The sequence below is a fragment of the Nelumbo nucifera genome, chromosome 2 (genome assembly GCF_055504915.1).
Source record: "Nelumbo nucifera cultivar China Antique chromosome 2, China Antique-T2T, whole genome shotgun sequence".
Taxonomy (NCBI): domain Eukaryota; kingdom Viridiplantae; phylum Streptophyta; class Magnoliopsida; order Proteales; family Nelumbonaceae; genus Nelumbo; species Nelumbo nucifera.
In genome coordinates, this window is record NC_142650.1 from 4,119,182 (window position 1) to 4,132,055 (window position 12,874).

Consider the following 12,874-nt stretch of genomic DNA (forward strand, 5'->3'; position numbering starts at 1 on the left):
GGCAAGCCCGTGCTCACACTTTTTTCAACCGCCTTTTTGCAATCTTGCATTAAGAATATCTCCCTGCTTATTTGCTTTATTTGCAAAAGGCGGTTGGAAACACTATAGGCACGGGCTTGCCCTGATGGAAGCCGATCTCGTTGTGTAGCCCCTAAAAATGTGTTGTTATAGATTCTGAGCACGTCAGTCCATTTGCAAATTGCAAGGTGTTCCACATAAAGTTTTATTCAATCATGTATGTGGAGAATCCAGATTTCTTACCTATGACAACTCGGGTTAACTTTGGCTGAGCCCAACAGCCTATAGTTTTTGGGTAGTTCACCTATTCACGCCCATGTTTTGGTATTTAGTCAAAATAAATTGAGATATAATTATTAATTTATCTATTCTCATGTTAACGTGTCATTTATAAAAACTGTCTCAATAACCTATGTTGTTGGCTTCATGACAACTCTACCCACACATAAGCAGGGAGATATTCTCAATGCAAGGCTGTAAAAAACATGGTTTTTAAAAATGACCCGGAGACGGAATTGATCAGGGGTCCGGTTACCAGGTCAAATGGTCAAACTGTTCTGACAAAAAAAAACAATCAAAACCGTCCGAACGATTAACCACCCGAGTCAACGGTTTACTGACAAAAATCAACAGTTTTGGGGAAAACCAAAACCAGTTACCTGACCATTTCCTGGTTTTTCGGTCCCGTCTGATTTTGAAAACCATAGTAAAAAAAGGCTGCTAGAACGGGCTTTACGCAAATTCCTACTCAACGGGAATAGCGTCATATGTATAAAACAGGTAGGACTGCCCACCAATCGAACGGTTTGCATGTTTACAGTACTGTGCCGTATCAAGTATAACCCACACCTCAAGCTCGGCTGGGCTTAGGGGTTAAGGCCCATGGGCCGATACAACCTCGGTTTACATCTTTTACATAGAATTCAGGAAGGGTTTCGATTGGTCAAAGCCTTTTTGGTATTATGGCTTTCCCCGTATCATAAATTTTACTCTCTCTCAGGTTCCTGTAATATACAAAAGATGTTGGGATTCCACTGCATCGCACCACATAACAAACAAACAAAACAAATTGTGCTGATCCATGGCTGACACAGTCCGGACTCATGCCATCTAGGGTGTTTCAACAAAAACCGAAAAATCGAACCAAGCAAGAAAACCAAACTGATCAAATCGATTGGTTTGATGTTTTTCAAACACTGGGGAGCAGTGTGAAATAAGCTAGCATGGACAACTAACTTTTAAGTACAACGTTCAGATGGTATTTAGGAGACCGGATTTACTCCTCACATTTGGTGTCTCACACCGACCCTACAGGCACATCTCACCATGCATTGGGAACCTCTTCTGTACCCATGTTAAAAAAAATGTGAATTGAAATTGAACTAAAACTGACCGGTTAACCAGTTGATTGATTTGGTTCTTTAGTTTTTCGTTTTTATATTTACAATATATATTATAAATAATATATATATATATATATATATATATTTTCCCTTTTTTTTAGGGTATACAGAAAATACAGCCGATGGGAAAGAGACCTACACATAGTGTCAATAAGAACCAAGGAGAGGTCCCATGGGGAAGTATTGGAAAAGTCTCCTCGCTAGATTGACCTTTGTTAGCTAGCCAGACCACTGCAGTATTCCTTCACGATGAGTGTGGTTGTAGACAATCCAAGAAGAAAGGCTTCACACAATAATCTTGTTAATTTGTGGGCTTCAAGGGCATATTCCTTCACGATGAGTGTGGTTGTAGACAATCCAAGAAGAGAGGCTTCACACAATAATTGTTAATTTGTGGGCTTCAAGGGCAGCCCACACCCTTGCGGCTGAGATGGTAGTGATTCCCACAGCTCCCATTTTTGCTTTCAAGAAAAAAAAGGAAAAAAAAAAAAAAAACTGACCAGTTCACTTGCAGCACAAAAAACCCTATTTTCAATTTGTCTGTCTGTGATTCAAAAGGCTCCACGGCAAAGCCCATGATGCAAGAATTGCCTTTAAGATGGGCAGTGGGGTTCATAAATTTCTTTAGTTTCCATGAGACCATGACATGTTTGTTGGAACTGTGATTTCAAAGTTGGTTGCACATTGCAGATTTATTATCAAAATTATTAAAAGATAAATATCATACATATGTAATCCCAACAGTACCATCCCTCTCTGCTCTTAATGAGCAAGTTCATCAAGAGTGTTAAATCTGCAAGGGTGTTGTCAAAGTCTCATGATACTTCATCGCAGCTTTCATCTCTGCCTTTTCTGCTTGTCAGTTAACAGCTGCAAAAGGAGTTCTGTTAAATACTGTATTGCATACGACCATTTCCTACTCATCAGTTGATGAGTTGGTCAGAATTGTTTCATTCTCATCATGGCCTCAAGGGTGTTGTCAAAGTCTCATGATACTTCATCGCAGCTTTCATCTCTGCCTTTTCTGCTTGTCAGTTAACAGCTGCAAAAGGAGTTCTATTAGGTGAGTCCATGTAAGAGTGTTGGTGCCGCTGCTGGATCTTTCCTTCAGAGCTCAACTCTTTTGATTTATCCATTAATCTCATTTTTGCAATCAGGTCTTGGAAAGCGGGTGTCCTCAACTCTTCAATAGACGCCAAAGTAGGAAGCGCTAATGCTCGCCTCTTTGGTGTACTAGATGGATGATCAACCTGTATTTAAAACATGTAGTACATTAATTGTAGTTATTCCAATAAATGACAGTTGATGGATTTCTCATTTGTAGATGTTGACTTGTTAAATTTGTCATCAATTTCATAGTTGCAAAACTCAGTCATTTTTATAGTTACCAATACTTGTTTCTTACAAGCCTTGCCATTGTGTGCTTAAATGAATTCGAGACAAAGCCAATCATCGATAGGGAGGCTTATACTTATATTGGATATTTTTTTTTCCTATTTTTCCCATTATTCTAAAAGAGAGAAGACCAACATTACCTAGTAAATTTCTATTTTTATTGATGGAACACATTTACTGTTCAAATGAGTGAGACCATGTAGCTGAAGCACATTTGACAGTCTCAACCACTAAGAATGTTTTCCAAATTTCTGGAAAGAATTTAAAAGTCAACGAGGATAAAATTAACATACCGAGTATTCTTTCCTCAGGCATTTTTCTGCTTGGTTTCTGATGTCTGATATGCTTTCAGCATGGTTTATTTGAATTGATTTAATCTGATCCAAGATTAAATGAATTCGAGACAGCCAATCATCGATAAGGAGGCTTATACTTATATTGGATATTTTTTTTCCTATTTTTCCCATTATTCTATTATTGATGGAACACATTTACTGTTCAAAGGAGTGAGACCATGTAGCTGAAGCACATTTGACAGTCTCAACCACTAAGAATGTTTTCCAAATTCCTGAAAAGAATTTAAAAGTCAATGAGGATAAAATTAACATACCGAGTATTCTTTCCTCAGGCATTTTTCTGCCTGGTTTCTGATGTCTAATATGCTTTCAGCATGGTTTATTTGAATTGATTTAATCTGATCCAAGCATAAGGTTGATATAAACTCCATCTCCTTTTTAGTTTCATGGTCCAGCACCAGGGAATCTGCAATAAATGTCTTTTAAATTGATCATGGCTGTGCCAAATTGGTTGATTTTGATAACCTAAATAAATATCGAAGGATACTAAAATAGAATTACCATTAACAGATTCCAGCATATCACAAGCACTAGAATTAAATTTTACATCAGTAGAGGAGGATATGGAGATAAAGTCTTCAAGCACAGTGTGGTTTCCACAAATCTTTTCCCTGTTAAAATGAAGCATTTATTTTTCCATTAAAAGTGAAACAAGAAGAGAAAAACAAAAGAATGGAAAAAGTTTAAGCAGCCAAGATGTCAAAATAACTTACTTTATGATAGATGCCATCTCTTCAACACTTATTTGATTAAGTTGGTTGATGGATAACTGAGCATTTCCCCACTGTTGTCTAGAATACCCCACCCTCTTTAAGCTGCAGCACCCAAGAAAGTTTTGATTGTTTAATCAACTTTAACTTAACAATCATGCACGATTCATCGGAAAAATAAGACAAATATACAGGTCATTCATATAAATTATTTGCAACAGAAATTAATCAATCATCATGATACGTTCTTTCATGTTTACTTCCAGTGTATTTCCATAAAATTAACAAAACATTATGCATTTCTAGTTACTCAAACAAGTATTAACACATTTGCTTATATGGATTGACTGCACCTTGGGAAGTTGGGATACTACATCACACCCATATGACATTTTTTATCAGCAAGGCTGATGCATGTGCCATTTTTTATCAGCAAAATCCCAAGGTATAAAGTACAAGTATGAAATGGTATAGTAAATAAAATGTGTTGAATAGAGAAGTTAGTCATAAACCTAACATGACAATTATAGGAAATTTGATGTGGGAATAACAACTTACACGACCTATACATGTGCAAGTTTTGCACATGTATCCAAACCCATAATACAGCCCTAGCCAACCAAACTCATGCACCTTTATCAGCAATCCCAAGGTATATAAAGTACAAGTATTAAATGTTATAGTAAATAAAATATGCCAAGTAGAGAAACTGGCCATAAACCTTTGATTTTTTATCCACGCATATGATGTGTTTCATTCATAGTGTGTAAACAGAGAAAAAAAGTTTACCATTCTTGGATCATGTGATCCATTCTGGCCAACTCATGCACCTTTATCAGCAATCCCAAGGTATATAAAGTACAAGTATTAAATGTTATAGTAAATAAAATATGTCAAGTAGAGAAACTGGCCATAAACCTTGATTTTTTATCCACGCATATGATGTGTTTCATTCATAGTGTGTAAACAGAGAAAAAAAGTTTACCATTCTTGGATCATGTGATCCATTCTGGCCCTGGTCTCAGCTGCTGAGAATGTGTCTTCCAGAAAATGCTCTTGTACCTTTTCTACATATTCATTCCACTCCTTCTTAGCATCAGTTGAAAATTTCTGCATGTTGAAAATCTCTTCATGCAATCTTTTCTTCTCTTCAATACCTGTATCACTCATGTTTCTCAAAGCCTCTGAAACCTGTTCACAGTAAATAAATGAGTATGTCCTAATGCTGTTTGTGGCCAACAAACATAGAAATATGATAATGATAAATCATTGAAAAGTTGACTAACCATAGCTGTTTTCTTAGCTGTTAAATTTGCTAATGTTACTGCAATGTTTTGAAGTGCCAGTTTCTCCTCCCTAGCACACTAACCATAGCTGTTTTCTTAGCTGTTAAATTTGCTAATGTTACTGCAATGTTTTGAAGTGCCAGTTTCTCCTCCCTAGCACACTCTTCCTGCGTGTGTGGGCACCAAACGTACACAAATCAAAATCAATCAGCTCTTATGGTCTTTTTGAATTATGTCCTTTGCATGAATTAAGTTAAAATTACCTTAAAAATCCTCTCAAAAGATGTGAGCTGTTGAGATCTTTCTGTTTGGCATGCTTCAATAACTGCAATAAGTTTACAAGCATGTTGATGAAAGTTATTGAAAAAACCAATTGTTGCCTCTGAAATTACTCGTGTTGAAGCCAAACTCCTTTGCAGTCCCTACAGTTTCCCCAAAAGTAGTAATATTAATTGAAGATACTATAATTTATTTGGACGTAGTACATAACAAAGATACTATGAAATATGGGACAATAAAAAGATGAAAGAAAAGCCAATGAGATAAAGTCAACTATGAAACTCTGGACATCACAATAACTAACAAATTAGACCTACCTCCTCTTGTTTTTTAGCAGAGAAAGCCAATAATTGTTTTTGTTCGTCAAGGGAACTCTGGATATCACAAATAACCTCCTCAGACTCCAACACCGCATTGACCAAAAACTGCAGACAAAACGAGTATTATATCTCAGTCAATGAAGAACTGTTTATTGACAATTATGCCTAAATATGGTAATTTTGTTTCCTTCCAACTTCATACATTTTCAACATTAATTGCTTGTGTAGAAATTGTTGTTTTTATTTGTTCCAGGTCAGCAGAAGCTTTCTTCTGCAATGAAGCCACAAGCTCCTTCATTTCCCTCAGTCCTGAAATAAGTATGTCTTTTGTCTTATTAATCCGTGATTCCAAGACCTTGGATGCCTGTAAGTATCACAGAAAGTTAAATTAATTAAACATAAAGCCGGTCAAGATGGCATTAGTAATGATGACATGATTTCTTCTCTTACATCACATTTACTTGCAATGAATGAGCTGATATGTTCTTCCATGCATCTTAGCTGTTGATGCTGCTGAGAAACTGACCCTAGGACTGTCTTGTGCAAACTTTTCAAGTTCTGATCAAGACAAGCCCCAAATGTCAGAAGCAATTCCTGGTTTTCTTTTTCCATCCTATTCTTCTGATCTGCAAAAAGAATATGGTAACTCTTTATCGGCAACTATGTTGTACATAACCGTGTAGATAAGAGAGTATCCAGACCTATTTTGGCAAACAGTGCAGTTATGTCCTCTGATGCACTTTGAAAATTGGCACGTAAATCCTTTGCCCATTCTATTATGGAGTTCTCTGTTGTGCATATGAACAAGATTTGGAGTGTTACAATATGATGGTTTGTGGATGTATGCAAAAGAAGATCTAGTTCATGATATGTTGACTAACCTGATTGCAATAGACTTGAGACGATGAACTCCTTCTCCTTCAGTATTGACATGGCTATACTGTGGTTCTCTTCAAGGTCTTGCAAGGCCTTTTTATTATTCTCCAGATCTTTCTGAAGTACAAGGATTTTTAGTTGAGATCAGATGTCTGTTTGAAGAAAAAAAGAAGCAATCTATAGTCAGTTTTATAATTACCCTGCATTCCTTGAGCTCACTTTCCAAATCCAGTTTTTGTTCTTGCTCAGAAAGGTAGAGCTCTCGAAATGTGTCAACTTCCTGTAACTAGTACAAATTAGTTTCATGGATGGATACATTATATAACAATAAAGGGATATTAGAGAGAAAATTATACCTTTCCCTTGAGGTCTAGATCAATTTCCAATTGTTCTATCTTTTCATTCATTGCCTGTGCAATAAAGTAGATATTTCTACCATTTAATATGAAAAGTTATTAAGCTTGAATGAACATTGGATAAATCTATATTCTGAGAGTTGTAGGTGATATGATATGTACAGGGGCTATAGATTATCAATCAACTGGCTAAATCAAATTTCGATACATGTGCAGGGGCAATGAATTTTCAATTTGCTGGAATCAAGAGAGTAGATTGGATGATCATATTTCATAATCATCCAAATTGAGTATTTTACCTTTCCATCTTTCTTTTTGAGAGGGTAAAGGCAGGAGGTGACATGGAGTAAATTGGAGATCTATGACGACATAGTTATAGAATGTTTTTTGACTTTGACATCGTATATCTCCTTAACTTGGATATACAAATGATAGTTCACCCCTACCCCTTTATGTGCTTTAGATGTGATATTTTTTATTGGTCTTTAGATGTGATATTTGAAATATAAGAAGTAAATGCCAACTATATATAATACTCAGAATATAGTTTTATCACAAAAAAGTACTGACAATGTGAATCATAGTAGAGAAACTGAACTTCTTCTGGCTAAGACAAACCTTCTTATTAGCTTCATCCTGGGAAAACCTTTCATGAGGAATATAAACACCATTCTTTTCCCTTGCTGCTCGTACATCTGTATCAAGTTTGTTGGACATGAGATTTATGAGTTTGGGGTTAACCATTACCAGTTGGAAAATGTGGACATTAATGTAAGATATTCAACAAACCTTGTTTAATTCTCTCAATTTCCAAGTACAAATCCTTGAGAAGCACAGCCTTTGACATTTTTTTATTTGCCTGACAAGACAAACCATATATTTGTCAGAAGGAAGGAAGAAAAAAAACCCTAATGATTTATGGAGGAGAAAAATGCATAACCTCTGGTTTGTTTTTTATGCTTTTAGCACGGTAGGCATAATCTAGTGTACTTAAAGTTTCTTCTAAACAATGGGCTGATGGAGAAATTGTTGCTATGATACAAGTCTTTGTTTTCCCACCCAAAGAGTCTCTTAACAACCTTGTCAGTTTGCTATCCCTGCATAAATTTGGCAGTAAAGAAGGCAATTCAAGAGGTAGCCGTGAATTATTATAATAGGCCAAACGTTCTGTTGGTTCAAACCTGTATGGTACATGAGCAGAATGTTCTACCAATGCATTTATAACACGGCCAAGGGTGAGTAAACTCTTGTTGATTTCCCCTGCTTCCCTTGCTCTAACCTGGAAAATCTGTTGTCAATCTGAATCTTCTGGGAAATAAAAATGAGCTTGCACTCTTCTTTTAGACATTTTATAGAATTAATCTATTTAATTTAAAATGGACACAGCAGCTTAAGATATTCATTTAGTCTTACTATGTAGATAATGCTAAAAAATTTTCAAACATTTCATGTCTAAGTTGTTGAATTGCTTTAAATGGAAGGCTGATGGAGTGTTCTGTAAACTGGTACGCAAGGTGGATGATCTCTGTTTACCAGGTTGAGCTAAATCTTTATATGACTGATGTATGTTATAGTTTACAATATCAAGAAACAGAGTTGTTCATCTCCATTGTCCTTAAATGAAGTTACCAATAATGAAGATCTTCCTCTGATATGCAAAAAGTTCCAATAATTTTCACAAGATTTTAGAAAACAAGAGGAAAGGTAAAAAAATTCAAATGAGATTCTTAAGATGGATCATGATTAGTATGTTATCAATCAAAAAAACATATATAATTATCTTATTCATTTTCTTCTCGTGATTTCAAGGTGCCTAAGATAGGCTCTTTCTTTTCATCATGTTCTTGGAGATAGAGATCTGAAATCATAATTATTATTTGAGCATGGTCATTTTTGTTACCTACTATGCAGCTTAAGTTGTTGCATTTGCTTCCAGATAAGGAGACAATAACCAAAAAATAATAGATTTATTTGCTAGACAGTATAATAATAGAAGCATACCTCCCGTGCACCTGACCTAGAAATATTCTCTGAGCCTGCTAGGTCAACGAGATTAAGTTTGCCACATTTTATTAGCTCCTCATCCCCTACAGTTGCTTCTTTCACATGGATTGTTATCGAAAATACAGAATGTGAGCGGCTGCATAATACCAAATTTTATTAGTGGCTTGATGCCTTTGAGATGAACCTATCATTACAGTAGGATAATGGTCACCTGCTATGCTTGTTTAACAAGGTATCTGCACTGCGCCTTCTGGCTGATCCTTGTTCCAGTAGGTTATAAATTTCACTTGCACTATACACAATCTCTTCTTCAAGGCCTCTTACAAATACAGCACCCTTTCCATCCTCCATCAAAGAAATTGGTTTCTTCTGTTTATCTTCAACAGATTTATTATGCTCTTCATGAGCCAACAGATCAGTAATTTCTTCATTATACAGTTCCAAAAAGGTCACTTTCATACTGTAATCTGCCTTTTGTGCCTCCAGTGTATCAAATATTTGGCGTACAGCTCTTGGAATTACACCAGCATCAGCAGACAAATCTCCACCCTTTGATAAATGAGAAATATTTGTTAAACAACCAACTGATAAATGTAGAACTGTAGATGTTATTATTACTATGAAATAAGTAGGGAAAATAATCATTCTATACCTTGCTTTTTGTCTCTCCTTCCATTGTATATGTTTTACCTGTGCCTGTCTGCCCATAAGCAAAGATGGTACAGTTAAAACCCTCAAGAACTTCATTGACAATTGGGGAAATGGCATGATCATATATCGATCTTTGCTGTGCTTTGGGCCCAAAGACCTTCCAAGTATTGTCAAAATATGAAATTCCATGTCATTATATAGTCAACAAACCAATGATGAGATGGCTAAAAGACAAGGACATAACATACCTTATCAAATGCGAAAGATCTATCTATTTGCTTGTTTGCTATACTCTGCAAAACAGTGACTTCTCTTCTCTGTTCATTACATGAGATCAATTTTGGTGTGTTCAATCTTAACTCTTCATCAATTAGTGGCCTGGTATTTAAATGAAATGAAGAAACTCTAACCAGTAAGCACCACAAATAATACAGGAAAAAAAATTCATGATTCTATAGTTATAACAAATAAATATGGGAACACTATTGTGTCCAGAACTCTGAAAAAAGCAGTGATATTGCATACGGCACACCACATATAAATGTACATATCCAACACATTTTACAATGCTTTGTTATGCTTGTTATTGCTTGAACCACCTTTCTTTTTTATTTGGTTATATTTGTTGGTATGTGCAAAAACATTGTCGAGACAATAACTTTTCAGTAGTTAAGCCCACTGTTTCAGGTTTCCTTCTCAAGAGTGAAGACTTCTTTGTGATTTCTACCTTTTGAAACATTGTTCAACCTGTCATCATCATCATCTAAGCCTTATCCCAACTATATGGGGTTGGTTACATGAGTCCTATTTTGGCATTCCATACTGTTTCACCTTTTACCAATGGACATGCATAATTTAATTAAACATGGTCCCATTTCCCAATTTCTTGTATTATTATGAATAATGAATATATAAAAATAGAGTAGCATAAATAAATAACATATTCATATAACTAGCAAAAACAGACTATATGACTCCTGAATTTATAACAGTGAGTACAGTACATTGGCCTTATGTTATTAGTTCTTATTCTTTGCTCTCTCTCTCTCTCTCTCTCTCTCTCTCATGGGAAATAACATTGGGGACCCTCCACAACTTGCCTAGAAGGGTTCTAGTTCCTTCTCGCTTGACTTGTCCAGCTAAGTCTACTGCATGCCATCAGTGAAAAAATAAAGACTCGAGATCCAATTCTTTGCATCCATTTCATTTTTCTATTTTATACATCCACTTTGGTGAGCATTTTCCTTTGGTGCTAGAGGGAATTTAAATTCTACACTATGCCTGAGGCTGGGTATTCACTCTTTAGAGCTATTTCTTTTTCCCTTATGATACGTACTTGGATGGTTGAAAACCAAAATCTCAAATTCCGACATCGAGTGGCACGGTTATGGGAGTGGAGTGGTTAACAACGCTGTAGATTCTACATATTGCCATTATTTGGTGAAGCACGTGTCTTGGGATACATGCTTTCAATGATTCAATCAACAGATTTTCTAGGGTAATTACAGCAGCCATATAACAATATTTTATATTTTTATTCAATAACGAGGTAGATGGCACCACCGAATGGCTCTTTACAACCATTCTACATCATAGTGGTTCTTCTTGTTTATTCTAAATTTGGTATCATTAGATTTATCCGCTTCCAAATATTCTGTCATCCAGAACAAAGTCTCTATAACTAATCTCACATCGTTGAAATTCATGGGAGCTAAATAATCTAAACCAGAAAGGACCAAAGGAAGAAAAGGAACATATTAAGAGCCGAAACAGACCTGCATCTTAGTATCACTTGCACGTTAACCTCACGATCTTTGTCCTGACGACTGGAATTACATTCCAAGCCTCTCGGATCAATCCGCCGCCTCTCAGGTCGAGGCGTAAGAAAGGGAGAAGGAGATGGTGTTATCCCCAGCCCTATTTTCCTTGGCTGATCCGGAGTGAAAGACATTGATGGCTATGATACCTGAATTAGAAGTTACAGACACAAGACAAATCAACCATCGAATCCACGTAAAAGTCCCCGAGAAAATAAAAGAGTCCCAATCAGGTCTCAATCAGCTTAAACATAAAAGTGAGAACAGAAAAAGAAAACTCAAATACTGAAACAATTCAAATGCTGAACCTGAGGATGGAAAATACGACTAAGATCAAACACGATGCACTTGCCCTGAGTTTCTCGATCGGAATCCTAGATTGTCTGATGTGAAGAATCTAGGGATCGACCTGTTGAGTAGCGCCTTTTCACCTCCTCTCCTCTTTTGCCGCCTTGGTGTATGCAATATTTCAAACGAGGAGCTGAGCTGTTATGTTCGTAGTCTCCAAATTTCTAACGGCTACCGACTGGAAGGAAGACGGAGACATCAAATAGCCGTTGGCTGCAGAAAATTCCCTCTTCCTCTGCATTTGAAAATCGGGGGGCCCCAACATAACATTTATAGACACTTTTATGTCAGCGAACCAAACGGACCCTTAGATCTTTACTTTTTTTAGTTCAAATCTGCGCCCCACGACGTCTTACAGCACATCTCCGCCGTATATTGCTAACATCTCTCGATGATAGTTGCGCCCCACGACGTCTTACAGCACATCTTTTTTTTTTTATTTTTTTTGGCAATGAAATGGAGCATTTAAAGTTTAAACCGACTACCGAATACTGACCGGAACCGTGGAACATCAAAGACACGAAGTCCTTGGTTCAGACTAGACTTCAATGTCTTAATCACAAGGCAATAACCCGATTGAAATGGAGGCTAGTAGGTACCACGTGCAGGACCGAAGGCTGTGGCAACTCCATCTATGATCTAACAACGAAGGTTTTCACTTTTCAGCTCAAAGGGCCCACACGTGAAAACAAACCATAACAGAGTCTGCTTCACACACAGCGCGCCTCACACCGATCTCATAGCATGTACTAGCCGTATGTACATCGGGAACATCTCCCTACCTGTGTATTTATTATTCTTGGGAGATGTTCTCAATTTAGGGTGAGATGTGGGTGTTAGGCGGGTGTGAGGCGTGCTCTGTGAGGAGCAGATCCCAATTCATGGAATCACGATAACAATGTCACAGGTGGGCTGGGCTGCATGTTTGGAGATTGGGCTGGTAGCACTTGTTGTATTCAACAAGTTAACTCTGATGTCGGGAAGGCATAGTATCCGAAGAGTTTTGACCAAACAAAATCCACCAGTGAATTTTGATAAATTCCACTGGATTGGTT

General features: G+C 36.7%; 1 protein-coding gene across 4 annotated transcripts; it reads right to left on the reverse strand.

Annotated features, from left to right (window-relative positions):
* Positions 1–2,086: 2,086 nt before the first annotated feature.
* Positions 2,087–12,064, reverse strand: LOC104594620 (ATP binding microtubule motor family protein). 4 transcript variants are annotated; one of them, XM_010254998.3, is made up of 24 exons: positions 11,824–12,064; positions 11,430–11,620; positions 9,903–10,032; positions 9,656–9,811; positions 9,215–9,552; positions 9,001–9,139; positions 8,181–8,287; positions 7,940–8,096; positions 7,789–7,858; positions 7,618–7,694; positions 7,000–7,053; positions 6,843–6,923; positions 6,649–6,760; positions 6,469–6,555; positions 6,218–6,393; positions 5,970–6,131; positions 5,765–5,872; positions 5,432–5,590; positions 5,252–5,335; positions 4,868–5,073; positions 3,886–3,987; positions 3,674–3,783; positions 3,427–3,578; positions 2,087–2,671 (listed from the first exon to the last, which is right to left on the reverse strand). In XM_010254998.3, exons 2-24 carry the CDS (start codon positions 11,603–11,605, stop codon positions 2,453–2,455), a joined length of 3,162 nt encoding a protein of 1,053 aa, XP_010253300.1. In that variant the 5' UTR covers positions 11,606–11,620; positions 11,824–12,064; the 3' UTR covers positions 2,087–2,452. The 4 variants fall into 4 exon arrangements, with proteins under 4 accessions (XP_010253300.1, XP_088754577.1, XP_010253301.1 ...); XM_088898451.1 differs by having other exon boundaries at positions 9,656–9,703; positions 11,780–12,064; XM_010254999.3 differs by having other exon boundaries at positions 8,181–8,278; positions 11,780–12,064.
* Between the last annotated feature and the right edge of the window lie 810 nt (positions 12,065–12,874).

What these genes read in the sequence shown, in the direction of transcription:
- LOC104594620 (XM_010254998.3), bottom strand. Translation starts at nt 11,605, where the DNA reads ATGTCTTTCACTCCGGATCAGCCAAGGAAAATAGGGCTGGGGATAACA. An exon ending in TCTGCTCATGTACCATACAG is followed by an intron (nt 8,097 to 8,180) that starts GTTTGAACCAAC and finishes AAATTTATGCAG; the next exon opens with GGATAGCAAACTGACAAGGT. An exon ending in AAGCAATTAATGTTGAAAAT is followed by an intron (nt 5,873 to 5,969) that starts GTATGAAGTTGG and finishes TTTTGTCTGCAG; the next exon opens with TTTTTGGTCAATGCGGTGTT.